The 26,835-nt window shown below is 40.8% G+C and overlaps 1 protein-coding gene across 7 annotated transcripts in view; it reads left to right on the forward strand.

Annotated features, from left to right (window-relative positions):
• Nucleotides 1-11,460: 11,460 nt before the first annotated feature.
• The window catches only part of LOC149312164 (voltage-gated potassium channel KCNC2-like), a 174,225-nt gene continuing 158,850 nt past the window's right edge, over nucleotides 11,461-26,835 (forward strand). For 2 of the 7 annotated variants that reach the window (XM_089524089.1, XM_089524090.1), the window contains exons 1-2: nucleotides 11,527-11,834; nucleotides 13,470-14,383. In XM_089524089.1, coding sequence (XP_089380215.1) covers nucleotides 13,556-14,383 — 828 coding nt within the window. In that variant the 5' untranslated portion in view covers nucleotides 11,527-11,834; nucleotides 13,470-13,555. Of the gene's footprint in view, nucleotides 11,835-13,469; nucleotides 14,384-26,835 lie in introns of all 7 variants that reach the window. The other 5 variants (XM_089524092.1, XM_089524093.1, XM_089524095.1 and 2 more) reach the window with 5 other exon arrangements.

A 26,835-nucleotide genomic window follows, 5' to 3' on the forward strand; every position in this document is an offset into this window, starting at 1 on the left:
CCTTCAGTTGTTTGAATCCGCTGCAAATCCATCCCCTAGAACAGCTGTATTCAGATAGCAAAATAAGACTGAGGTGGCTTTCCATCTGACTAATCCCGTGTCATTTACAACTGAGAAACCTATAAAATCACTCCTTTGAATTTCGGCTGGAAGCTTACCAGAAGCTAATGCAGATCCAGTAACATGCTCCTGAAGTTATGCTCTAATTAATCTGCAAGGCATGATATTCTACGTAAGCTTTAGATGTTGCAGTCTCTCAGGGTGATATCTACTCTCCACAAAACAACTACATGGAAGGTTGTGGCACAACCAACAATGGGCACAAATTAGAATTATTTTCTTGGTATAAATTAAGGGTTGTCCAAATAGGATTAAAGGAAAGCAGAAAAGGGTTACTAAGCTGGATAGCTTCAACACTAAACCTTTCTGGCTGGTTAATCAATGTTTATAAATGAATCTTGGACTTAAAAGGTTTAGAATTGCTACAGGGACAAACTATTGGCCTCTTTTTAATTATCCAACTAAACAGGAAAGATGCAAATTTCTCTGTAACATAAGAACAGTTTCATTATCTATGTAACTGCAGCACAGTGTCTGCATGTGCTTTGGACCTAATGGTCCTAATACTGTATTTACAATGGATTGATGTCTCCTCTCTGCTGGTCCTACCATATTTACTGCCATCATTTATTTATGGTGCTATGTGTTTTGGTAACTTGAAAGGAAGTATAACCCACTGTACCAGTGAGAGTTTTATCCTCTTATCTTTTGTGGGCAAGAAAGCTAGGTGAACTTCACACATATACACATGGCTTAGAAGAGATAATTCCTACAGCATATCTTGCTTCTAGAAGCTACAGATAATTATACATGTAGAAGAACACAACCTATTCTTCAGAAGACAGGGTCTTGTCAGTCAGTGAAACATTGAAATGCTCCGTAAAAGTATCTGGTTTGAGTAATGGTTGGTTTGATGGTAATTAGGATTGCTTTCAGAGATTCCAAAATGTGTCACAACAATGCAAAATCTCATAGGAGCATTTGAGTGGGATGGAAAAGTTCCCATTTCTTCAATAACTGATGTGAAACATTGGTGAAATATGCTAACAAGAGACATCTGGACAAAAATATTATTTCCACGTATTTACTGTAGATTATCTAATATGATACTGAAACTTGTAAAATGATTGAAATGCTTTAGTCCTCCTGACAATTTTCGGAAGCAAAACAGAAACTATGATGAAATGGCTTGGATTGTAATATAAATCATTATAGAGAATGTCACAGAAGACTCCTGTTCCAGTGGTCACTCAAGAATAACTCCCAAACCATGAACACTGAGGTGCACAGTCTTGCAACAATGTGAGGTTGAGGTGGCCTTTCCCATCTATGGATTTTTTTTTGAAAATAGAACTAATCTTAGGCCTCAAGATTAATTTTGTGTGATGCCCCTTTTTGTCAGCAGCCACCTACATGCCTTCCTACATAATTTAGAAAGCTTTTGGTAGTGGTGGTGAAAGGAACCACAGGTAGGTTCAAGTGGAAAGAAGCAATGGAAAACATTATTTTCATGAACATGATTCTTTGGATTTGATGTGTTTTCACTGCTATTCCTTCAAAAGAATAAGAATCTACAAATACACCATGCTTTGGAATGGATATTTGCCAACTGGCAGTCTTGTACTGGACCATCAGCCCTCTCTATGCAGAGGAGCAAAACAGTTCAGGGGATATCACAGGAAGCCACTGAAGCACCTCTTAAAGACTTGACTAGAAAATACTGCTTGAAAATAAGCAGAGAAATCTAAGCACTGGTCCTTTGTAGAACATTGTTCGGTTTCCATGGCAGTAGACAGCTCTGTCCAAACACAGGCAGTTTTCTCTGCAAAAATATTACATGGGGGGTGGGGGTGGCAGCATACAGCCCAAAGGAAGGTTGTTAGCACTTGGTCTAAAAGCAAGCTGTGATCGTTTGTAAATGCTTGAATGGGGAATAGGAAAGCCTCATCCTCCACATTGACTTCTGCTTACATTTGAACATAGTATCCCTTGTAGTTGATTCACACATCTTCCACTTAATTACACAAACAAACAAACAAACGCACCCATTATGTTGTTTTTTTTGTCCTTTTTTGGTATCCAGCACAGATTCTTTTCCAACAAATGCTACTACAGCTGTAAACTGCTGGAGGGGCTTATAAGGCTTGCTTATCCATTAACCTACTCCATGCTTCTGGAAGGTTAGATGAGCCATTGACTACTGCACCCTTATCTGTATGTGGTGGTGGTGCTAGCAACAACACTTAGCTTTTTGCAAGGCATCAATGTACTGCTCTTTATGTCAGTAATGTCCCTTGCTGGCTACGAAGAAGATCAGGAATAGCATTCAAATGATATCTCAGCCGATTTTTCTGTTTTCTTTGGCACTCCCTCAATTGAATTTCATACAAACAGAAGCAGGATGAAGCTTCTCTTCAGCTTCAAGATGGTTCATGCTTGAATCTCGTCTTATCTGTAATTCTCTTTGCCATGCTTTCAGGGTTGCCAGGTTTTTCTGACAGGACAACCTCCTTTGTTGCCCAGTCAGCTCAAGATTGACTCGTACACATGAGGCAGACCTACATAAAGCCTGCCTCAGGTCCCATGGGAAAAGATGTTTGCCTGGGTATAAAGTTAACAGATCCTTTCCACACCTTTTTGGCGTGTATGCAGAGAAGAAATGTCACAGAAGTCAATCAGACTTACTTCCAGTGAAGTGCTCTTAGATTGTACTTTCAAAAATACATTATCCTTGTAAAATAGCTCCCTGCAATTACTCTAAATCAGGGATAGGGAACTACTAAGAGGAACGGGACCATTTCCTTCTGAGACTTCTCTTCCTGGAAAGTCATCCTATTTCTTTCAGTGCAACTGGAAATAACACTGTATAATTTGTTTCTGGAATTTGATTTTCTGTTTGGTTTTTGCCAGTTTACTGAGGTTGGGAATGAAAGAGGTAGTGTGTGTTAAGGGTGAAGACAACCCCAACAGCCATGTTTTTTGTGGCTGTTTTTCTGGTCAGTTGTGTTTTATAAATGGAGGGAAGTGTGCTTTTTTCCCCTGGACTCCTTGGGATCTTCAAGGCCTCAACCCTTTTTCAAAGGCTGTGCTTTGCCCACCCCTTCTTCTAAACTGTGCCATTTGAGTCCTTCAGCACCCTTCAGCACTTTCTCCTTCTAGTTGTATTTTTACATTTCTCTTTTGCCCTGCCACATTTCTTGACTGTTCTTATTTGATACTGCAACTAATGCATGTATTCACTATTGATGCATATTATTAATTATTAATGCATTTTCAACAACGAAAGTACTTGTGCACGTAGTTAATATCTTCATGGTTTAACATATATTTGTATTTCTCTCTGTTATTTCAGTTATCAGATTTTGTACTGGCTAGAGTTTGCTAATATGGAACAATGTAATAATTTAATGTGTCTTAGTAGAAATGCAGGCCTTTATCTTGTCCTTTTCTGAATGTCAGTTAGGCCTACAAGGCATAAATTACCCACAATTTTAATGTAAGAGTAGCATTTAATCTGTAAATTTCAAAATAGTTTAATGTTATTGAATCCTAGGGAAACCATTTGTACAAGTACAGCACAAGTAATTTTCTGTCGCTAAAATGCCAACACAACATCAGTGTGAGGAAAGCAAGCAAATGGAGGAAGAAAAATAAATTGAAACTTTAAAATGGTAGCAATATATGTTGTGGTTGAAACTTTGTTTAGAAAGGAATGTAAATACAGTAAAGAAATAGTAACTATCTCCCTTTCAACAAATCATAATGCCACATGAATATATTTCCCCCACTCTCTATGCTCCTTTCCCCATTTGTTCAAAGAAGTTTTTTTTGCCAGTGGTTTTGCACCTTCTCACACATTCTGTTTCATTAACAAAAAGCTAACAAAATGAAATTCAACACGGAGAAATGTACTGCTCTTAGGGCGGAAAAATGAAATGCACAGATATAGGATGGGTGACACCTGGCTGAACGAGACTACATGTGAAAGGGATCTAGGAGTCCAAGTAGACCACAAGTTGAACATGAATCAATAGTGTGATGCAGCAGCTAAAAAGGCCAATGCAATTTTAGGCTGCATCAATAAACATATAGTGTCTAGATCAAGAGAAGTAATAGTGCCACTCTATTCTGCTCTGGTCAGGCCCCACCTGGAATACTGTGTCCAGTACAGGGCACCACAATTCAAAAAGGATGTGGAGAAACTGGATTGTGTCCAAAGGAGGGCAACTAAAAATGGTGAAGGGCCTGGAGACCATGCCCTATGAGGAACGACTGAGGGAGCTGGGGATGTTTAGCCTGGAGAAGAGAAGGTTAAGAGGTGATATGATAGCCCTGTTTAAATACTTGAAGGGATGTCTCATTGAGGAGGGAGCAAGCTTGTTTTCTGCAGCTCTAGAGACTAGGACCCGGAGCTATCGATGCAAGCTCCAAGAAAAGAGCAATGGATCCAAGCTCCACCTCAACATTAGGAGGAAATTCCTGACAGTAGGGGCTGTTTGACAGTGGAACAAACTCCCTCAGAGTGTAGTGGAGTCGCCTTCCTTGGAGGGTAGTTAAACAGACGCTGGATGGCCATCTGTTGGGGATGCATTGATTGAATGGCCGGGGGTTGGACTGGATTTACGTTGCGGTCTCTTCCAACTCTATGATTCTATGATTCTAAGATTCTAAGCAGTCAGGGATCTAAGAAAGCTTTGCAGGAAATCTTCCAAGAGGAAACCTCTTCTGTACTGTTCAAATGCTATTCTCATCATTGCTTTTTGGTAATACAAAATATGTACCTTTCTTTCAAACTTTGAAAGGGATATTGTTTTTTGAAAAAAGTCTGTTCATTCCAACACATTTTCTCAGATCTTCAGTTATGAAACCAATAGCTAGTGAAAATTTGTGTAGAATTCAGTTAATGTTGGTTGAGGTCTGTGTGTGTGTTTGTGTGCAGATATATACATTAAGTGTATTATAGAGAAAAAAATTGGGAGGAAGTAAATATGAAAGTACTAATAGTAGGAAAATTGACCACATCTAAATGTTTTTCTGTAATCATATATATTTAGCTATATGGATATCCATATTGTGTGCACACAAAAATATATATAGTATTCTAGCTGTGATAGAAAAAGAATTTGAAGAGAATAAATGTGAAAGTATTTCTAATAGGGAATTTGATTGTATTTAAAGATTTTGTACTTTTATATTATTGTGTGTTTGCATGTCTGCCGAAAATCATAAATGACTGGATTCTTCAGATAACTAAACCCTCTCACTAGGAAAAAAGAAGTTAGAAATGTTTCTATGTAAACAGCCACTTATGAAAATGAAAGCTACTGGAGGGGATTAGTTGATTCACAGAGTTGATTCAGGACTTGATTTTTGAGAGTAACAGTGTTTTGCCTCCCTTTCAATTTCACCTAGGAATATATTTATACTATAATATAAACTGTTTGACTGTTTGGCTGTCTGGCTAAAGAAATACATAAGAAATCCAAACTTGATGCGTTAAATCTAATGGGGCCAAAACAAAGAGACTAATAAAATTTTGGATGCAGTCCATCAACTAATCTGGGTATCTTTCAATGAAATATTTTTATTTATATCTTTTTTAAATAAAAAAAGTTCATTTATAAACCAAGTCTGACAAAAACTAATATTTAAACTTAGGCTGATACCTACATTTTTCATGTAAATTCAGGACTGATCAGCAAACTTAATCACTTTTAAAGAAAAAGGCTGTTTTTAGTCCATGTTGTATGGAAGTGAGTGCGAAAGAAATGTTATGGATTTGTCGGCACGACCACTCAAACTTTTGTTTTATTCAACTCATGAGAAAAATAAGCAACACCCATTCTGGTCACCTGGTTCAGGACCTTGGAGGCAGCCCAGATCAGGACCGGGTGCATGTAGTTGCTGTGGTCCCAGTGTGGACAGCGCAAGCTCAGCTTTGCGCTGGTCTATTTGGCCCATCTGTTTCAAGCCATGGCTGACTATGACTTGCCCAAGGTCACTCAGTAAATTTTAATGGATGAGTGGGGATTCAAACCCTGGTTTCTAGGGTCCTAGTCTTGCACCTTAATTACTACACCATGCTGGTTCTCCAGGTATAGCGGTATAATTGATCAATGACTCTGGCATTGTCTGTGTTTAACATTTCTATTAACTGTTACTACTTATTTATTTATTTATTTATTTATTTAGTGCCATCACTATACACGGTGCTTTACAAGTAAGAGGTAAACCAAACCTCCCTCATTCCCTGCCCTCAGTCTTACAATCTAATTAAGACATTACACAAAAGGAAATAGGATGGCAGTGTAAGAGAGGATTCAGTTCAGCAGATATTGCCTTTTCTTATCTGCCTCCAGGAACAATGGCAGCTGGGATGGAGGGAGGTCCTTTCATTTCCTTCTGAAATAGTATTCATGGTTCATTTTCTCACTGCAAGGCATGTAGACAGTAATCTCAAACAGATTGTTGATTAATGTGGATAATTCCTCTGATAGTCTTTGTAGTAGTTCCTTCTTTTGTTGACTCTTCAGTAATAGTTCAAGGTGAGACCTGTGATTTTATTTTATTTTACTTTTTTTCTTTGGATATATTGTGCAGATTTCCTAGCACCCAAAAGAACTAAAGGGGAAAAGAACCATATATGGTATGCCAAAGAATTTGTTGGTAGGTGTGGCTGTGGTGAATAAGCCCTATGTATCTATCCATGGATTCAACCATCCATGGCTTCAAAATCTTTTTAAAAATCAAAAAAGCAAATCTTGATTTTGATATTGTATATAAAGAGCACCATATTACTACACCACTGTGCATAATAAGACATGAGTACCCACAGATTTTTGTATCCATGGCAGGTCCTAGAACCCTCCGGAGGCAGCTAGAGGTAAGGAAAGATCCTTCTCTTCCTGGACCTTTCCCTGCCCCCATCTGTCCCTCCAGAGGCAGCTGAAGAGTCAGGAAAGGTCTGTGGAGAGGAGGAGAAGAGGGCACATGCCTGGTCCTCCTCCTCCCAGACCTTTCCCTGCCCCCAGCTGTCCCTCCAGAGATAGCTGGAGGCCAGGAATGGTCTCTGGGGAGAAGCAACCAGCATGCACCAGTTGCTCTTCCTCCCACCTGCCCTATTCATGGCCTCCAGTGGTCTTGTAGAGGCGGCTGAAGGCTGGGAGAAGGCCAGGAGGAGGAGCTGGAGGTGCATGCCTGTGGCTCCTTCTCCCCAGTGCCATTTTCCAGCTCCCAGCTGTCTCTCTGAGACAGCTGGAGGCTGAGAAATGGCAGGGAGTAGCAGGAACAGAGGACGTACTTGCCTGTTCCTGCTTCTCCCTGGTCCACGCCAGGCGAAATGGCATCACGTGTCACCTGTAGCACATGTGTCATAGGTTCGCCATCACGGTCATATTCTATACTGGCTAGAATTGCTGGAAATTATAGGCCAAGAATATCTAGAGGCCCATACAATTCCCAATCCTACCTTAGACACTATGCATGCACACAATCTGTAGATCTCAGGGTAACCACCTACAACTGCATTTACAACCATTCAGTGAAACAGTATGTTTGCTTTCAAAATCTTGTCTTTCGGTTTTTGGAGGACATAACAATCCTATTTTTAAAAAATATAAGCTAACAGTGGATTGAAATAGTTAATATTTTAGGTAGTAGTTCACAATCTAAGGCTCTCCAGATAGTTAAGACTACAACATCCATCAGTCCTGACTATCTGGGGATGATGGGATAATTCAGACTAGCTTAAATCTACTCAGATGGGATTTCAGACCTCTCTTTGATCTATTCCTGCTTCTTGATTAAGAATAACAATCTTTTAAGTGTGCTTGAGCCTTCCTGAACCCCGGGGAGGGGAAGGAAATGAAGAAATATGAGACTGGTCTTCTCTAGGCAGTAGGTTTTACTCTTGCAAAATAAAATAAAACAAAATAAAATAAAATCTAAATATTTTTAGATCAAAAAAGAGGCCCATGTAGAGAAACATTTTGTTCAAATAGTAACCAGGTTGCCTATGGGAATCCTGCCAGTAGGACATGTGCAAATGCATTCTCCACCTTATGTTCCTCAAGTAACTGATATTGAGAAGTATATGACTTCTAATACAAACAAACTTCATTTATATACCGCTTCATACCACCTAAGCAGTGTCTAAACGGTTTACAACTGTAAGCTAATTTGCCCCCAACAATCTGGGTACTCATTTTGGCGACCTTGTAAGGATGCAAGCCTGAGTCAAGCTTGAGCCCTTTTGCTGGTCTTGAACTCACAACCTTGTGGTTTTGAGTGAGTGGCTGCAGTACAGGCATTTAACCACTGCACCACCAGGACTCTAACCACATTGATTGACCTATCTCTCTGAGTTTAGTTTATCTCCTTTTAAAGCCATCCAAATTGGCAGCCATCACTACTTCTTGCGGCTGTAAATTCCACTAGATATGCTCTGTAAAAAAAAAAGTACCTTCTTTTCTGTGCTGAATCTTCTATCACTCAGTGTCAGTGAATGTCCCTGAGGTTCTAGCATTATGAGAAAAACCTCTTCTTACCTGCTTACTCCACATAATATTATACAGTTCTATCATGTCTCAATTTACCTACCTTTCTTATGAGCTGAACTGCTTCCAGTTTTGTAACAGTTCCTCATAAGGGAATTTCTCAGTTCCTTCATCATTTCAGCTGTCCCTTCTTGCAATTCTCTTCTCTCTACAATTTCTATTTTAAAAGATGTGGTGATCAGAACTATCCACAGCATTCCAAATGTAGTTCCACCATGGATTTGTATTAGATCGCCATTATATTCCATCTTTGTCCTATGTCTGATTTAAGCTCAACCATTCCTAGGATTTTCTTAGTGACATTTATTCAGAGGGGGGTTGACATCACCTTCCTCTGAGGCTGAGACAGAGTGACTTGCCTGAGTTTACCCAGGGGGTTTCCAGAGCTGGGTGGGGATTCAGTGCCACATATCTCAAGAATCTTAGTTCAATATTCAAACTAATACACCATGCTGGGTCCATACAGTATTTTACTGGCAGTACTTTTTTTGTTTACTCCTTTTCTAATAAGGCCCAACATGGAATTTGCCCTTTAAAAAAAATAACCACACAGTGGGGTAATGTTTTCGCTGAGCTTTCTACTACATCCTCAAAATGCTTTTTTTGGTCAGTCACTATCAGCTCAAACCCCATCAGCATATCAGTGAATTGGTTATTATTCTTTTTTGCCTCACTATGAATCACTTTACTTATGCTTATGTTAATTTTTATTAGCCATTTCAATGCTCATTCTGCCAGTTTGGAAAGAACATTCACAATTTATGAGAACACAAATGTTTGTTCTCATTACTCTAAACAAGTTCTAAATAACTTCAAGAGAATAATGTTTGGTTCTCACAACCCTAAATAAATTTGTGTCATCACCAAATGTGGCCAACTCACTACTCATCCTTAGCTCCAGGATGGTCTTTTTGCTGGAAAATTGAAGCAGTGAGAAGGGCATGTGTAAGTGTATTTAGGGTTGTTGCTTTTGTGTGACTTCAAGTTGTTTCCAACTCATGGCAAGCCTAAAACAAGCAAGCCTATCATAGGGTTGTTTTTTTTTTTTTTGGCAATATTTGTTGAAAGGGTTTTATATGCCTCTGTGGCTGAGAGTGTGACTTTTCTAAGGTAACCCACTGGGTTTCCATAGCTGAGCAGAGATTCAAACTCTGGTCTCCAGAGTCCAATACTCAAACCACTACATGTTGACTCTTTAGGATTACGTCTGTATATGTAGCCCCCTGAGCCAAAACATATCTTCCACCCATTTTTCTAGATCTCAGAACAAGATATACTTCTCTGTTAAAAGGGATGCACCAATCAAGTCTAAGTGCTTTTCTAGTATAATTCTTTAGCTCTTGGAAACCATTCTATATTGGATGATGTCCTCCAGTTCCTTGAAGTTAGTACTGACTTCCTAGAAATAATAAAGACAAATTCTTACGGAGTGGGGATTTAGTAGTGACAGAGAGAGCAAAGGCTAGAACAGTATAGGAGAATTATTATCTGTGAGTCATGGGATAGGAAGGTCAGTCTAGAAACACACATCAGAGGAAGGTCCTATGCCAAGACCTATCTGACCCCTCCCCAGCTACTGTGCCTGTCATAGCACTCCCTTAGCAACTGGAATTCATGGGCCAAGGTGCAGAATTTCTCTGTGTCATCCTCACCTGTGAGGAAGACCACTTTCATAGCAAAGAAGATGCCAAGTTCCTGTGTGCCATCCTCACCTGCGAGGAAGACCACTTTCCTATATGGTCCCAAGGTCCTCTGTGGCATCCTCACTTGTGAGGAAGGCCACTTTCATATCAAAGAGGGTGCTGAGTCCTTTTGTGCCATCCTCACCGGTGACGAAAGCTACTTTCATATCAGAGAAGGTGCCAAGGTCCTCTGTGCCATTCTCACCTGTGAGGAAGGTCGTTTTCTTATTAGAGAAAGTGCTGAGTCCCTTTGTGCCATGCTCACCTGTGATGAAAGCCACTTTCCTATCAGAGAAGGTGTCAAGGTTCTCCACACCATCCTCACATATGAGGATGGTAATTTTCCTGTCAGAGAACGTGCCGAGTCCCTTTGTGCCATGCTCACCTGTGATGAAAGCCACTTTCCTATAAAAGAAGGTGCCAAGGTCCTCCAAGACTGTGAGGAGAGCCACTTTCATGTTAGTTATGGTGCCAAGGTTCTCTGCACCATCCTCACCTGCAAGGAAGGCCACTTTCATATTAGGTAAACATTTCTATAGAGCCAGCATGGAATAGTGGTTTGAGCATTGGCCTATGACTCTGGAGACCAGGGTTCAATTCCCTGCTTTGATACGGAAACCCATGGGGCGGCCTTGGGCAAGCCACACTCTCTCAGCCTCAGGGCAAACCTTCCCTGAACAAATATGTCCAAAAAACCGCACAAGAGGGTCTGAAACAACTTGAAGGCACGGGTCAACAAACAAACAAAGAAGCAAACAAATACCTCTGCTAGCTCCCAAGGCTTTTGATGTGAAATAAAGGCATGAAGGACAGGAAGGCGGCCTCTTTAGTGGACAAACAGTCTTAAAGACATATAGGGTTTTTTTGTGTGGGTTTTTCGGGCTGGGTGGCCGTGTTCTAGAAGAGCTTGCTCCTGAGGTTTAAAGCCTTAAAGGCAATTTGTCCCATAACCGGAGGATCAAGGGCAAAATGCGTCAAGGTTGCCAAGGGCTGGGTGGGTAGAAGTGGTGCTGAAAGGACAGCTCCTTCCTCACCGTCTTTATAAAACCAGGGATCAGCTGCTTCTTCTCTCCCGAGCATGAAACCTGGGCAGTTAAACCGGGATCAACCTGGATTATTTCCCCAGTACAGATGCAACCCAGGTGGCTTTTCACCAGAGACGAACTGGAGCTTGGATGCCTGGCTTTGAGCAGCATCACAATTGCCCCCTCCTTCATTCCTCCTTCCCTCCCTCCCTTCCTCCCTTCCTTCTCCCCTCCCCATGTGCTTGTGTGTGTGTATGTGATGGTTGTGATGCTGCCTGCTCTCTGTGTGTGTCTCCTCTCTCTGTCTCTCCCACAATGACACCAGGGAGGTTCCTTAGCAGCAGGTGGGGAGACTCTGCTCTGGCTCTCGGGGCTGGCTACCAAGAGGGGAGGCATGGCCACCTGAAGCTGCCCGGCAGGAGGAGGAGGAGGCGAGCCAGTGGCCACAACAAGTAGTTCCTCCAAGGAGCAGGCATCCGGGGAGCCCGAAAGAGCCACTCTTCTCCTCCGAGGTAAGGGACCTGGCCGGGGAGGGAGAGGGAGGCAGGGATGGTGGTGGTCCCTCTCCATTCAGGGAACAGCATCCTCTCTCTCAGGTGGAGTCCAGCGGAGGCAGGAGGCTGGAGGAGCCCAGGTAGGGCGTGCCTCGGGCTCTCTCTCGGACCAGGCTCCCAGGCTCTCTGGGTGTCTTTTCTGGAGGAGAAAGACCTTCCCTCCTGAATTTAGGGAATGGGGTTTGTTGGGCTGGAAAGCTAGTCCGTGCCCAGGAGGGACAAAATGGGCACCCAGGTTGAATCCGCACGGGAGGGCTAACCCGGTTTGATACCGCTTTGACGGCCACGGCTCAGGGAGAGGGATATTCTGAGGGTGATCGCTTGTTGTGGCACCAGATCGACCCCACCCTCGGAATCCCCTCTCTTTAAGCCACGGCTGTCAAAGCGGTATCAAACCGGGCTATTCCTCCGGTGCGGACGCAGCCTTGATTTTGACTCGACGGGGAGGGAAGAACTGGAAGGCTCCGCTTCTGAAGGCTGGAAGAGATGGGACAGATAAACCACCCTTCATATACATACATATATATGTGTGTGTATAGGGTGGTTTTATATATATATATATATATATATATATGGTCTATGTGTGTGCGTGTGCATATATATATATATATATATATGGTGTGTGTGTGTGTGTGTGTGTGTGTGTGTATATATATATATATATATATATGGGGTGTGCATGTGCGTGTGTGTGTATATATGGTGTGTGTGTAGAAGGGTGGTTTGGAGGTCAGGGGGAAGGTGCCCAGAAGTCCTGACCACCAAGGCACCACAAATGGAGGACCTTCCAGAAAAGAAAAGAAAAGAAGGACATGACCAAAAATACAAAGCTCAATACACTCCTGGGAAAAAAAAGACAGAAGTAAACCCATGCTTCTTGGTCCGTCTCAAAATGGAGGCACTTTTGACATTCCTCCTGGGCAGTAGGGGGAAATGGGGGAAGGTCTTGGAAAAGGAAAGCGACTGGTCAACCTAAAATAATATGTCAATTTACGCTTTCTTGGTCCGTCTCAAAATGGAGGACCTGTTGGCATTCCTTCTGGACAGAAGACTGAAATGGAGGACAGGAAAAGGAGAACCTCTGGTCACCCTGAACTAAAATGAATCATTGTGCTTTTTTTGTCCTGCTCCAAATGGAGGACCTTTTGGCATTCCTCCTAAAAGGAAGGAAAGGTTCTGGAAAAGGAGGACCTCGGTCACCCTGAGCTAAAATGAATAATATGTCAATTTATGCTTTCTTTGTCCTGCTCCAAATGGAGGACCTTTTGGCATTCCTCCTGGACAGAAATTTGAAATGGAGGGCAGGTCACTCTTAGAGGGAGGAAACAAAGAAAGAAACAAAGAAAGAAAAAAAGAAAAAAAGAAAGAGGCGGGAAAACATGGGGCAGGCAGGTGGCATTGGTGGTGGGGAGGCATGGAGGTGTGAAGGCTGGTTAGAAAGGGAGTTAATCCCTTCCCCCCAGATATAAAGGGGGTGAGGGGTTTCTCTCATTTTCCTGGGCTTCCTTCACTGTCTCCCTTGGGAGGCTCAGCATCCGGAGACAGGTCACAACCACCTCCTCTCCCTGACCCTCTCTGTCTTGTCTTCCTCAGGCATCCTAAAAATAGCCGTCCGGATGCCTAGCGTCGCCTTTCCTCCTCTTCCTCCTCTCCTCAACAGTCATGTCTGAGCCACAGAGATGGGGAAGCTCGAGGACAACGAGAGGGTGATCCTCAACGTCGGGGGCACCAGGCACGAGACCTACCGGAGCACCCTCAAAACTCTGCCAGGCACTCGCCTGGCCCTCCTCGCCTCCCAGTCTCAAGGCGAGTCCCCGGGAGGCGCCGGAGGAGGAGGCATCGTTGTCATTGGGGAGGACCAGCAACACCACCATCCACACCACCACCACCACCACCATCCCCACCACCCGCCTCTCCCATCTCCTTTGCCAGCTCCCAACCCGGGCCCCAACCCCGGTGTTGTTGGGGGTCCCTTGGACAACGGCGTTGGTAGTGGTAGTGGCATCCCTCGTGCTCATGACGGTGGTGCCATCGTCTCGAGTGCTGGGGCTGCTTCATCCACCTCGTGCTGCGAGTTCTTCTTCGACCGCCACCCAGGGGTCTTCGCCTACGTGCTCAACTACTACCGGACAGGGAAGCTCCACTGCCCGGCTGACGTCTGCGGGCCCCTCTTCGAGGAGGAGCTGGCCTTCTGGGGCATCGACGAGACCGACGTGGAACCCTGCTGCTGGATGACCTACCGCCAGCACCGAGATGCCGAGGAGGCACTGGACATCTTCGAGGCGCCAGACCTTATCACAGGAGAGCCTCCCCTCGATCCTGACGATGACGAAGTGGCTGCCAAGCACCGCCTGGGCATCGAGGATCTGGGTGCCACTGGGGGAACCTCCTCTGCCTCCTCTTGCACCAATGGAGCCCCGCTGGACGGGAAGGGAGGGCGCTGGAAGAGGCTTCAGCCCCGCATGTGGGCACTCTTCGAGGACCCCTACTCTTCCCGCGCTGCCAGGGTAAGGAAGGGAAGACAGAAAAGGATAGATGGGACAGGAAGGGATTCCCAGGTCCAGTCAGTGGCATCACTAGAGTTGGTGTCACCCGGTGTGGTCACTCATAGTGTCATCCCCATTGACCTCCTACTCCCATTTCACACTATACAGTATCCTTAGAAATGCTTTTTTTGAACTAAAGTTACTTATAAATCATAAATCCCATATATCATTGAATGTCATGTTAATAGTTGTGACATACTGTATATAAACATGTATAAGTCTACTTATAAGATCGACTTATCCATGGGTCAATGTAAATACTATACTTTAACCCAGTGTGCTTCTAAAGAGATTTTGAACATCAGCTCCCAGAATCCGAGGCTATTGGCCAACATGGCTGAGGCTTCTGGGAGCAGAAGTCCAAAATCTCTTAAAGGGCACAGTTTGGGGACCACTGCAAGTTTAACCCTTATTTGAAAAGGAAAGCATCCCCTGGTAAAAGACAAGAGTGCAATCTGTCCTGGAAGCATTGACCTCCCTCTACTCTCTCTCTTCCATCCAGTTTTTAGTGTGAGTCAAAACAATTATGTCTGCCATAATTTTGTAGGTTATTTGGCATTGTTGTCCTTTGCTTCATCATTTAGATCCTTTGTTGCATGTCCCTAAGTTTTACCCTCAACCTACCCAAGTGTCATATCAAAATCCATAATTATACCCCCAAAACCTGCCCTCAACTAATTCATGAGGTCGACTTATAGTCGAGTATATACTGTAAAAACTAGAAAAATTAAAATTTTACCTTCCAATTACAATATCATATGCATAACCTAAATGTGTTTACATATATATAGTGAAGATTGGGTTAAAAATGTAATGTTTTAAAGAAAAAATTAAAAGAATATGTTTTTTTAAAAAATCAATTTTTTTTAAAAAAATCAAAATTTGAAATTTGAAATTTGAATTAAAAAAAATCTGGTGGGGGCTCCTTTTTTCTCCCACTGAGCTTCACTTCACTCTCACCATCTTTCAAAGCATTTTAAAGAGATACAGGTAAACGCCACAATGTTTCTGTCAAAATACAGGTATTTGAACAGGCTGTGGCATTCACCTGCTTCCATTTAAAATGCTTTAAGGAGTTTATCACATGGGCGGGAAATTGGGACTTTAAACAGTGATTAACCCAAGAAAATCAAGCAATTGACATTAAAACACGATTAAAATGCGATTAACACAAGAGCCATTATCCTGTGAATAATGAGGATTTGTGAGTAATATTGGTACAAAAACATGACTATGAATTCTATGGGCCTGTTACAGACAGCCAAAATAAAGCTGCTTCAAGTCACTTTGGAGGTATGGTATTTCAATGATGCATGAGTCCTAAGAGTCTGGAAGCTTCACCAAAGCTGCACTCCAGTCTTTAGGACTGGAGTGTGGCTTTGGTGTGGCCTTTGGACTCTTAGGACACATGTATCATTGAAATACCATACCTCCAAAGTGACTCGAAGCAGCTTTATTTTGGCTGTCTGTAACAGGCCATAGTGTGTGGTATGGGAGGAAGTTTTTTTTTAATCAGTCTTTATTAAATTATTTTAACATATATACAATGTTGCATATGCCCCATTCCCTACTTCGCCCTCCCCCCTGCCGCACGGCTTGAAAGAGTGTAGGATCAATACATGGTTTACAGTTAATACCTATCATTTAATATGTGGGCTTTAATTACATTACTGACTTCGTTGTACTCTGTATTCCCTTTAACCTTCTCAAGCAGGATTTCCCAATGGTATGGGAGGAAGTCAGTGGGTGTATGTGTGAAACAATGAGTTAATGCACCAGGTGACACCACCCCTAGTGACAACACTGCCCACCCGCATCAGTCAGCCCCTGGGATTTATAGTTTGTTGTGGCACCAAAGCTCTCTGACAGGGAAGGCTAATGTCTAACAAAAATAACAGTTCCCAGAATTCCATAGCCTTGAGCCATAGCAGTTAAAGTGGTGTCAAACTGGAGTGTGGTGGCATCCTAAAAATCTGCATGAACTTGGTGGAACTTACTTCTGAGTAACAGACACAAAAAGTGACATGCAGATCATTATATTCTTAGGGTTGCTGTGTATATTTTGATAGAATCATCATTACTGTTTTAGAAAGGGCCATTTAGTTCTTTACTGTCCATATTCCCAATTGAGTTTATGTGGTCCCAGCAAAGTGCATTGTAACCTGCTTTGTAACCTGGCAGGGCTAGTCAGTCACTCTGAAGTCAGTGAGGTGGTGAATTTACACTGGGTCTTTGAATGAACTTTAATAGAGCATTCTAAGGTGTTGCATTTATTATGGGAATTGGGCTGAGCACCTTGGAGATGTCTTAAAAAACAACTACTACTTGGGTCCATTGCTTCAGTGATATGGAAGCCACCAGTCATCATTGCAGTCTTAACATGTTGATTTTCTTTAAATTATTATTTACTATATGAGATACCTGCTTGTTTCCCTTTCTATATGGGGTGGAGGGGGTAATGTGGCAGAGTTTGGGAACTGGAAAAGATGTGTTACAGGCCACAAGTAAGGCAATTCTTAATCATGTCCATGTTTTAAGTGAGCCATCCATAACCCCCATGGTAAAAATAACATGCTACATAGATTGGACCTCTTTGTATGTAGCATTAGTACCTGCATACTAATGAGTGGCCAAAGGGGTCAGAGCATGGGACAAATTCATCTTCTGGACTACAACCTCTCAGAATCTCATACCTAATATGGCTCTTGTACTTTTCAGGCTCTGAAAAGGGTAAAGAACATGCTTTTTCCCCAGATGTTTTGGGCTACAGCTCCCAAGGTCCCCGACCACTTTTCATGTTGGCTGGGGCTGATGAGTAGTCAAAAAATTCTTTTTATATTAACATTACATGTTGCCAATATACATGGTAAGTGATGGGTACTCATTGGATGCTTTTGCACAAAAGTATAGTCGTAGGCAGTTACTGCCACCATTTGGTACTTTGTAGGTAGTGATGTGACCTAATTTTTCTGAAGGCACCAGATCCTGTCTGATATTGGAAGTTAAACAGGGTCAGTACTGGTTAATGCTTGGATGGGAGATCACCAATGAATACAAGGTTCTGTAGGCTATATTTCAGAGGAAGGAATGGGCAAAAATCACCTTTAAGTGTTTCTTGCTTACAAAATGTTATGAAATACATGGGATCACCATAGATTGATGACTTGAAGCCACACACATACCCAAAGGTAATGAGATGTGTGAACACAAGTTTTCATATGGAAGCTCATTCAACTAAACTAGTTTGACTGTAGCCTTGAATGGAAAAAGGCAAACTTGGAACATTTGCAAGGACAGTCAAAGGCAAGTCAGCCACATAAACTAAGAATAACCCAGAAGACCTTCTCTTACAGTAGCAAGGCCTTAACAAGCCCAAGGGCAGATGCATGAAAATGAGAGACAGTTTTTCCCAGGTTTCCACCTACATTATAGATCTGTAAGATGGTTTCTCAAATTTCTCTGATGGAGGTTTTCCTGTGAGAAAAGTTCATCACTTTCTTTTCTATCTGACATCCTCAAAAAAAGATAACCTTGGCTGGACGTGTGATTATCATGTTCAAGCTGTCTTATTTCTCCATACGAACACATATTGGAAATATTCAGCTTGTTTGAAATTCTGCCCTTGAATATATGTTTGAAATGCTATGCAGTGAAAAGCAGGTTTGAGGAAGTAGGATGAGTGTAGAAAACCATAAACTTCAGCATGCTCCTTTTCTGTGTATGTGCCTTCAAGGTGACTGCCAACTTAAAACAACAACACCAATTTCATAGGGTTTTATTAGGTGAGGAATGCTCAGAGGTATTTTTTTATTGCCTGGTCTGAAATAAAGCCTATAGCACCTGGTAATCCTTGATAATCTCCTATGCAAGTACTAACCATGTCTGACCCTGCCTAGGTTCCAAACTCAGATGGAATCTGGTGCTTTCAGGGTACTTAGAGGTTCGTCATGCTGTATTTTCTGGGCTCCACAAACCCTTGCAGATGAAGTAGGGCATTTTTGTTTACAAGAAAAAGAAAGGAGAAGGGAATAAAAAAAGAAAAGGAAAGGAAAAGGAAAAAAAAAAGAACCAGCCCTTTCAGGAAACACCTGAATTCAAAGCAGAAAGTGATATAGAACAAATTAACATGTACAGGTCTTGTTCTCTATTGTGTGATGAGTGGAGATGACTGTAGGCTGAAGCGCACCAAAATGACTCAACTGCAGGGGGCTGGAAGTACTGAAACCATGTCCTTGGATCCTAAAATCAAGGGCTGTCAAGAAGTGCTTAGGTAACAAAACCTGGAGAGTGTTGTGGGTTTATCAGGAACCATTTTAAGGATACTGAGTTCTGCTTTGGGTCTGGCTTTATCAGTATGAAGATTGAATAAATGCCAGGAGTTACATTAACATATTTACTCCTAGTTACTGTAAACAGAGTACTCTCAGATTTGTTTCATTTCATTGACAGCATCATTTTATTTTAGCATCATTAACTAAGTAATTCCCACACCAGTCTTGCTTTGTTCCCATGTAGATCTGGTTTGTTGATGAGAAGCTGAGGATGAGAGGTGGTGAAACAGTGACTTACCCATTTTGAGCTGGATTTTTGTTGTTGTTCTAGGAGAGTTTTGATTTTTCTTTTCTTTTTAAAAGTTTTTTTTTTAGCAAAAAAGCAGTGAATTTCAGTGGAAGAACAGCAGAAGGGCTGTGTAACCTTTTCTCTTCTGTCTTTTCCTTCTTTCAGAATCTACCCAGCCACTTTTCATCCCATGGAAAAAAGAATATTTTACGCATTCTGCTTTTCATTACATGAATGTAACTTGTATGTTACTGCAGCACTATTTGTACATACAAGAAGACCGTAGTATACTTACTCATGCAGGACAAAGCATAAACATAGCATAAATAGTGCTTATAAAGAGGAGATAACTGTCTGTTTACATCTGGTGATGAATGCTGCGTGTTGCTGTACATGGATGTGAGCAGTATGAAAGTGCTGCACTGATTTTCAGTGGCTTGTCTGTGTATAACAGGTATAAGTTCTAGGTGTGGGTAATATTGCAAGACTGTACATGGACAGAGAATCTATACAATTTTTAAAGCATTGTAAAAAAAACTATCTGATACTACACATGCCTCTCACCAGACCTCGGGAGCTGCCTTGGGCCCCCACTCCCATGTCTGAAATGTTATTTTTTAAACTCAAAATACACCCAAACCCTCCAGGAGTCCTGAAGGAAATTTTACCATAGTTTTGGCCTCCCCTGGGCTGGTTTACCTACTGGATTGTTTTAGGTCCAGGAGGGGACTTTTTCTGAAATAGGAAGTGAACTGCAAGTCACTTTTGGTTCTGAAAGAATGGTCTCTACTTAACTTTGTGGGCCATACCTGGGCTGTGAGCCACATTTTAGTTATCCTTGCTGTAAAGACTAGTTATGTTAATTTACTGTTTATCAGATTACCTTTGAAATCAATGGACCTGAGCCTATGAAGCAGTTATTGATGTGAGTATAAGTAGAGAAGATGTTATATGCTCAGTGAAATGCTTCATCTTGGTAGGTATTTCCCATTTACATCACATGGAAATCTTTATGGAGTGCTTATTCCTAATTCTCCAATTTTAAATCTGGGTCCAATTACATCTGATGTAATTGATTGGATAGAGTGAATTTGTACTGGAGAGATTAACGTTAAAATATCTCCCCACCCACAGAGTTTACAGCTGGCCTTGTGACAGCCACCATTTCTTAACCTAACTTGCCTCCAGTTATTGTTACAAAGAGGTTGTTGCAAAGAGAGAAAGAATTTTTAGAAGTGTTCATACTACTATGAACTTTTGTAAAGCAGATGTGGGATACTTGTGATAATATGTGATTCTTAGTTCTCTTGACCATAAAGTATGAAAAAGCAGTGTAAAAAAATAAGCAAATTTGTGTTTACCGTAACCATAGTCTTTCAAGGGAACGCACCAGTCTCCTAGGTAGATGAAAGATTTGTCTGCAAGGACTGCAATCAGAGACTTACATGAAGTACAGTTCCCAGAATTCCATAGCATTGAGCCAGGGCAGTTAAAGTGGTGCCAAACCAGATTATTTCTGCAGTGTGTTTTGGACCTGAGGAAAAAAAATTACTGTTTATAAGCTATTTTGGGCCTATTATTGTCTCTTGAGGGCTGAACAGACTGCCTCTAAGAGACAGCCTGCAGCTGCCTCTGTCTTCACCAGATTGGGGCCGCTGCAACTACACACTGCACCCGCAATCTGGCCTTTCTGTGGTGTGAAAAGGAGCTACAAAAAGCATTCCTTTTTGCTTTGTGGAAAGGGCACCATAGTCACCAGCACCATGGCTTTTCAGTGCTCCTTTGGTGCTATGTCATCTCCAGAGGAGTGCTGTGATGCCGCCCACCGTGTGATGGGGCGTGCAATGTCATGTCAGCATGGGGTGGAGTCAGGGCACCTGTCGTGCAGGTGCCATGCCCCCACTCTGTTCCAATGCTGGCCTTCGATGCTGGTCTGTTGAGGCTGTTGATCACTGGATAGCTGTTTATTTTAATCCACGGATTCAAGCATCCACAGCTTGAAAATATTTTTAAAAGGTATACATTCTAAATAGCAAAGCTTGATTTTCCATTTTATATTAGAGACACCATTTTCCTTTTCCATTCTATTTAATGGGACTTGAGCATCCACGGATTTTTTTATCCTGGAACCAAACCCCAGCGGATAACAAGGGCCCACTGTACCATAACCCTGCTAAACTGAGTATATGGCCACAGATCTCAGTGTATTTGTGTACAGAGTTCATCTTTTCTGTTCTCATTCTATATGTCCCAAAAGAATGGAACAATTAGCCAGAAGGGAGGTATTCAATGACCTCACCAGGATTGAAGTGTGAAAGATTAGATCAGACATGGGGAATCCTTGGCTTTCCAAATGTTTTCACTTACAACCCCCCACAGTCCCAGCCAATATGGCTAATGGTAAGGAATAGTAGATAAGAACCACTGGAGGGTTCAAGGTTCCCCTTGCTTGGTCTCATCATTCCCTTTGAACAGAACCTTTAGCTCTTTCAAAATGTGCACTTCCTTTCTAGCCCATGCTTGTGAGTTTGAAACCCAGTTTGCTTTTTTAAAAAATAGAATACAGAGGTGCCCCTGAAATTCTAGGGCTTATGTCAGAAGGGGAGTTTACTGCACTTCTCTAAATGGTCACTCATATCATCATTTTCATTTCAGTTTCTAGCAGCTCTGTATTATCATGTCAGTTGGAATTCCTCAGGTCTTGACTAAAAATTATACTGATGCCCTTGTTTGTGTCCTCCTTTGAAATCTAGATCTCTAGAGAATGTAAGTTTAATGTCAATGCCAAACACATTTACTGGAGAATAAGTACCATTGAACTTGGAGGAACTTAGTTTTATATAAATCTGTTCAGGATTGATTTGCCTTGTTACAGAAGGTTAATCTTGATTTCCCCCCTCATCTTTCATTGAGCCCTCGATTTCACAAGGTGATTTGTGATATCACTTTTGACTGAATGCGAAACCAAAGGAGTGTGTGACTGCATTAAGTTATCTTTAGGTGGGAATTTTAGCATCTCTTTTATTATCTGCCTTTGAATTTGACCTTCTTCTTAGGCCTTCATGTAAGTTTCTGATTTCAGTAGCCAGCTAGATATAGCCTCTGATATCCTTTCTGCCTAATTCAGACTTAGTCTGGCATGTTGGCATTTTCTCATTTAATACATACACTGGCTATCACTGTAGGTGGGGAAGACAGAAGGAAATTCTCCCTTGTGAGTTTGATGAATCATATGGCAAATGGACTAAGTTTTAGAAAATTGGATTGGAACCCTGTATTACATGTTACATATAATGCTGTGCATACCATTGTGAGCTGTACTCCCCCCCTTTCCCTCTAGACACACATGTACAGACATATGGATTAACATAAAAATAGATGTCAGATGAACAATTTCTTATTGGTGTTTGTTTGTTTGTGTCCCCCCCCCCCCAGTCACAAATTTTTCATGCATCCTGATTTTTGGACAAAGGCTAGGACCCAATGGCAGTGGAATTGGACATTTATTCTCCTACTTCTCCCACCTCATATTTCTGTGATGTTTGTATCACCTCTTTAGCTGTTCCCCAAGTTAAGGGTACATAGAGGGTGGGGCTTTAGAAGAGAAACAGGGTTATTGATTTTGGCCAAGACACTGAAATCTGATGTAAATAGATTAGGATCCTCATCTGTGTCCTAAATATTTATACTTAGAGGAAATCTTTTTCTGAGATTGTTATCCCGATTAAGGATATAGTCCTTAACTGTAGGTGAAGTCTAGAGAAATAGATTAGCAAAGTTTATCTTCTACGTATTGTGTCCTAAGGTCTTTGTCATTTGAGTCAATGCACAGAACCAAACATTATTCATTAATGAATTCTGTAGATTACAGAAAGTGTGTTTTATAGATGGAAAAGTATCTATTAGAATGAATGAGATAATGAAGAACTTGTCTTCACTGAGATGTAAACAAAATCTTTGAAAATGGTACAACTTGCTGAATTCAGACAAATCTGATTTATCTCAGGCAACTTTTTAAAAATGTTATAATAACCATGTGGAGTACAGTCCATTATGTCCAACAAAAACTTTCAGTTTTTAATCACTGCTGATTTTTCACATGGCTTCAGTTACTGAATTTTCATCTGTAGCCTACAGAGTAAAGACTGCAAAATGTTGAGCTCTCCAGAACAAAAGCAAGTAAATGAGGGAGGGACATGGCAGTTATTTATAAAATTATGATGTGTGAGGAAACTGGATGGGGAGATGTTTTGTCCCTCACTTTCTTATAAACCTAAAACCCAGAATCATCAAAATAAGTTGAGTGGTGGGAGATTTAGGACAGGTAACAGGAAATAGTTCTTCACACATAGTCAAACTATGGAAGTGATGATCTCAAAATGATATAGTGATGTCAGGCAGATTGATGTTTTTAAAAGTAATAAGACAATTTCATGGTAAAGCTATCAATTATTGCTAGTCATGATGGATATATATTATCTTCAGTATGATGGTATGTCTCTGAATACTAGTTGCTAGGGAACAAAAGCAGGAAGGTGATATAACACCTGTTTATTTATTTATATCAATGTTTAGACCATCTTTCTGTGTCATGTTTGTGAATTCTCATAGGTATCTGGTTGGTCATTGTAGGAAGTGAATGTTGGACTTTATCCTGCTGTAGCACAGATCTTATTGTATTCTTAGGTTTATCGGATAGGTAGCATGCCATATTAAAAGGGCATTTTTGTTATAAAATGTAAGATCTCTGGAGATCAATATATGAAGGCAGTGGGCCTCAATGGATCAACTATCATACTGGATGTGGGTGAAGTGTGGGTAATTGCTATAGAAAAAGCAAGAGGAGTTGCTAATTTTAGGCTCCGCATGAGTCATATTGTTGCTTCGTCTTTATTGAAGGGCAGTTGCTTTCACATGTCATTAAACACGGGCCAGACTACTTCTATTCAATCATCATTATCATTGTAACAATTGAAATATTCTGGGTTCAAGGTGTCTTTTTTCTTCCTAAATTGTATCTATTCATGTTTTTAAAAGTTAAAATAAACTTTGTGGTTTCCTTATGCCTGAAGGCTTTATTGTTAAATAGACCAGATGAATATATCTACAGTAATATTGTTGTTAACTGGCCTTGAGTTGATCTTGACCCATGACAACCCTCTGGATAAGACATCTCCAAGACCCTCTGTCCTCCACTGCTCTGCTTAGTTCCTGCAAAACGATGCCAGTGATCTCCCTAATAGAGTTCATCCATCTAGCATGCAGTCTTCCTCTTTCTACTTCCCTCTACCTTTCCTAGCATTATTGTTTTTTTCCAGTGAGTTGTGTCTTCTCATGATGTGTCTGAAGTATGACAGACTCAGTTTTGTCATCTTAGTTTCCAGGGCTACGTCTGGCTTGATCTGATCTAGGACCCATTTGTTTGTCTTTTTGGCTGTCCAGTCTTCTCCAGCATCACATCTTGAATGAACTGATTTTGTTCCTGTCTTTTTTCTTAACTGTCCAGCTCTCACATCCCTATGTGGTAATAGGAAAAACAATGGGTTGTACAATTCTGACTTTTTGTGTTCAGTTGTATATATTTGTATTTTAGAATCTTTTCTAGTTCTTTCATAGTTGTCCTCCTTATTCTTATCTTCTGATTTTCTGACTGCAGTCCCTGTTTCTATCAATATTTGATCCTCAGTATGAGAATTCTTTTACTACTTCTATTTCTTCATTGTCTAGGATGAATTTGTCTAGATTTTCCATTGTCCTTATTTTTGTTTTCCTTATATGCAGCAGTAGGCTTGCCTTTGCACTTTTTTCCTTGAGCTTCTTCAGTAGTTGTTCCAGGTTTTCTGCTAGTATTATGGTGTCATCTATGTATCTTAAATTGTTAATATTCCTTCCTCCTATTTTCATTCCTCCTTCCTTTGTGCCCAGGCCTGCTTTCTTTGCGATATGTTCTGTGTGTAAGTTAAACAGGTGGGTTGATAAGATGCAGTCTTGTCTGACCCCTTTGCCAATTGGTAACCATTCTGTTTCTTTGTGTTATGTTCTGACAGAGGCCTCCTGTCCTAACTACAAGTTAACAGTGGCCTCTTGTCCTAAGTATAAGTTAAACAGTAACATTAGACTACCATTAAAAAGGTGGTACTTTCTCAAACGTTTTATTTGTAAGTGCACCTCTCTCTCTCTCATTCTCATGAGTGGGGAGCTTATTTAACCAATGAGTAATAATAATTGTGCTCATTATTTAATTGGTTACATGCTGGGGAGAATACAGTGCAACTGTGCTGGTGTATATTTAGGTTACAACAAAAGTGTACATGGTTTTAACTATATTATCAGCATGTTCATGTTATTTGCTTTAGTTGGGTTCCCTTGGTGGGTCTAGTATCTTCTTCCTTGCATATTGTGGATCAGTGAGACCCTGAAATTAATAAGTATATATAGAAGATTATCGCATCGCGTTCCGAGAACGTTTTTGGAACCCGATTGGAACAGAACACTTTCAACTTTACTGCACGTTTATGTCCCCATCGGGTTCCCATCGCGTTCTACATACCCCTCAAAGCGTTCCATATGTGTTCCTCTGAGGGAACGGATGAGAAAGTGATCCAAGCTTGTGGAAACGTTTTTAAAATGGTCCAAGAAATGGGAGAGCGGTAATGTAATCCGTTCTTACTTCCGTTCTCATGATCTGCCTTGTTTTGATTGGCTGAACGGACTTCCCTCCCTGCATTCCTCCCCATTCCTAGAGCATCGGTTTTCTTGCTCTCCCTGGGACTCATCAAGTAAAATAAATAGAGAAAAAAAATCAAGCCCCACCATTTGTGAGGGCTATGTGTAGATAGATGTGTGTATAATTATGGTATTATATATATGTATATGGAAAACTTTCTCTCTCTCGCTCTGTCTGTATCTCTCTATATATATACATATACATACATACGTATATACAACATATATATATATATATATAAGAAACATATGTGAAATATGTAATAAATAGAAAACATGTTTTATATATATATATACACACACACACACACACACACACACACATATATATATATACATGACATCTATATAGATTATTAAATTATATCAATGTTTGTATATATAGATAACTGGCAATATATATGTATATTTATATATTATATCTATATTACATATATATATATATATGTGTGTGTGTGTGTGTAATATATTATATATATATAATATATATATATGTGTGTGTGTAATATATATATTATTTATATATTACATATTTGTGTGTGTGTGTGTGTGTTTGTCTATATGTGTATATAAAAAATCAAGGCAGTGTTTGAAAACAATTTTTTTCTGGGAAATCCTTTCCTTCTGTGCATGTGGTACTCATGGACAATAATACACTGTATGTCATCTTTATGTATGGTCATAAAGATGATTGTAGTAGTTTTTTTGCATTAATGATTAGTTGTCACAATACATGATGGACGAGATAATAAATAAAACAATGTGGTTGAGGTATCATTTCAGTAACAATGGGCCAAAACTTAGTACTGCAGCAAATAGGTCCAATACGATCAAAAGCTGTATTACTGGTATGTTGTATGTGGTGCGTAAAATATGTAAAGTGTTGATGATTGTTGACTTCTTATCTTGCAGCTTTCTTAGATTTTCATGTCATCCATAATATGTAACCTTATCTTAGTAGTTAAAAAGATCCTGACATGGAGCTTTTTGTTAGGAAAGTGAAATTAACTAAATTTATCACAACAATCCTCAAGATGAATTATGTGTTAATGGGTGGTCATGACCACGGTATTCCCTGATGACATGGATCAGAATACTATGCTTTCATTTTAAAAATGGAGTTTTTT

Source organism: Sceloporus occidentalis, unplaced genomic scaffold, assembly GCF_023333645.1.
Source record: "Sceloporus occidentalis isolate IW3139 unplaced genomic scaffold, rSceOcc1.0.p SCAF_5, whole genome shotgun sequence".
In the NCBI taxonomy this organism is placed as follows: Eukaryota; Metazoa; Chordata; class Lepidosauria; order Squamata; family Phrynosomatidae; genus Sceloporus; species Sceloporus occidentalis.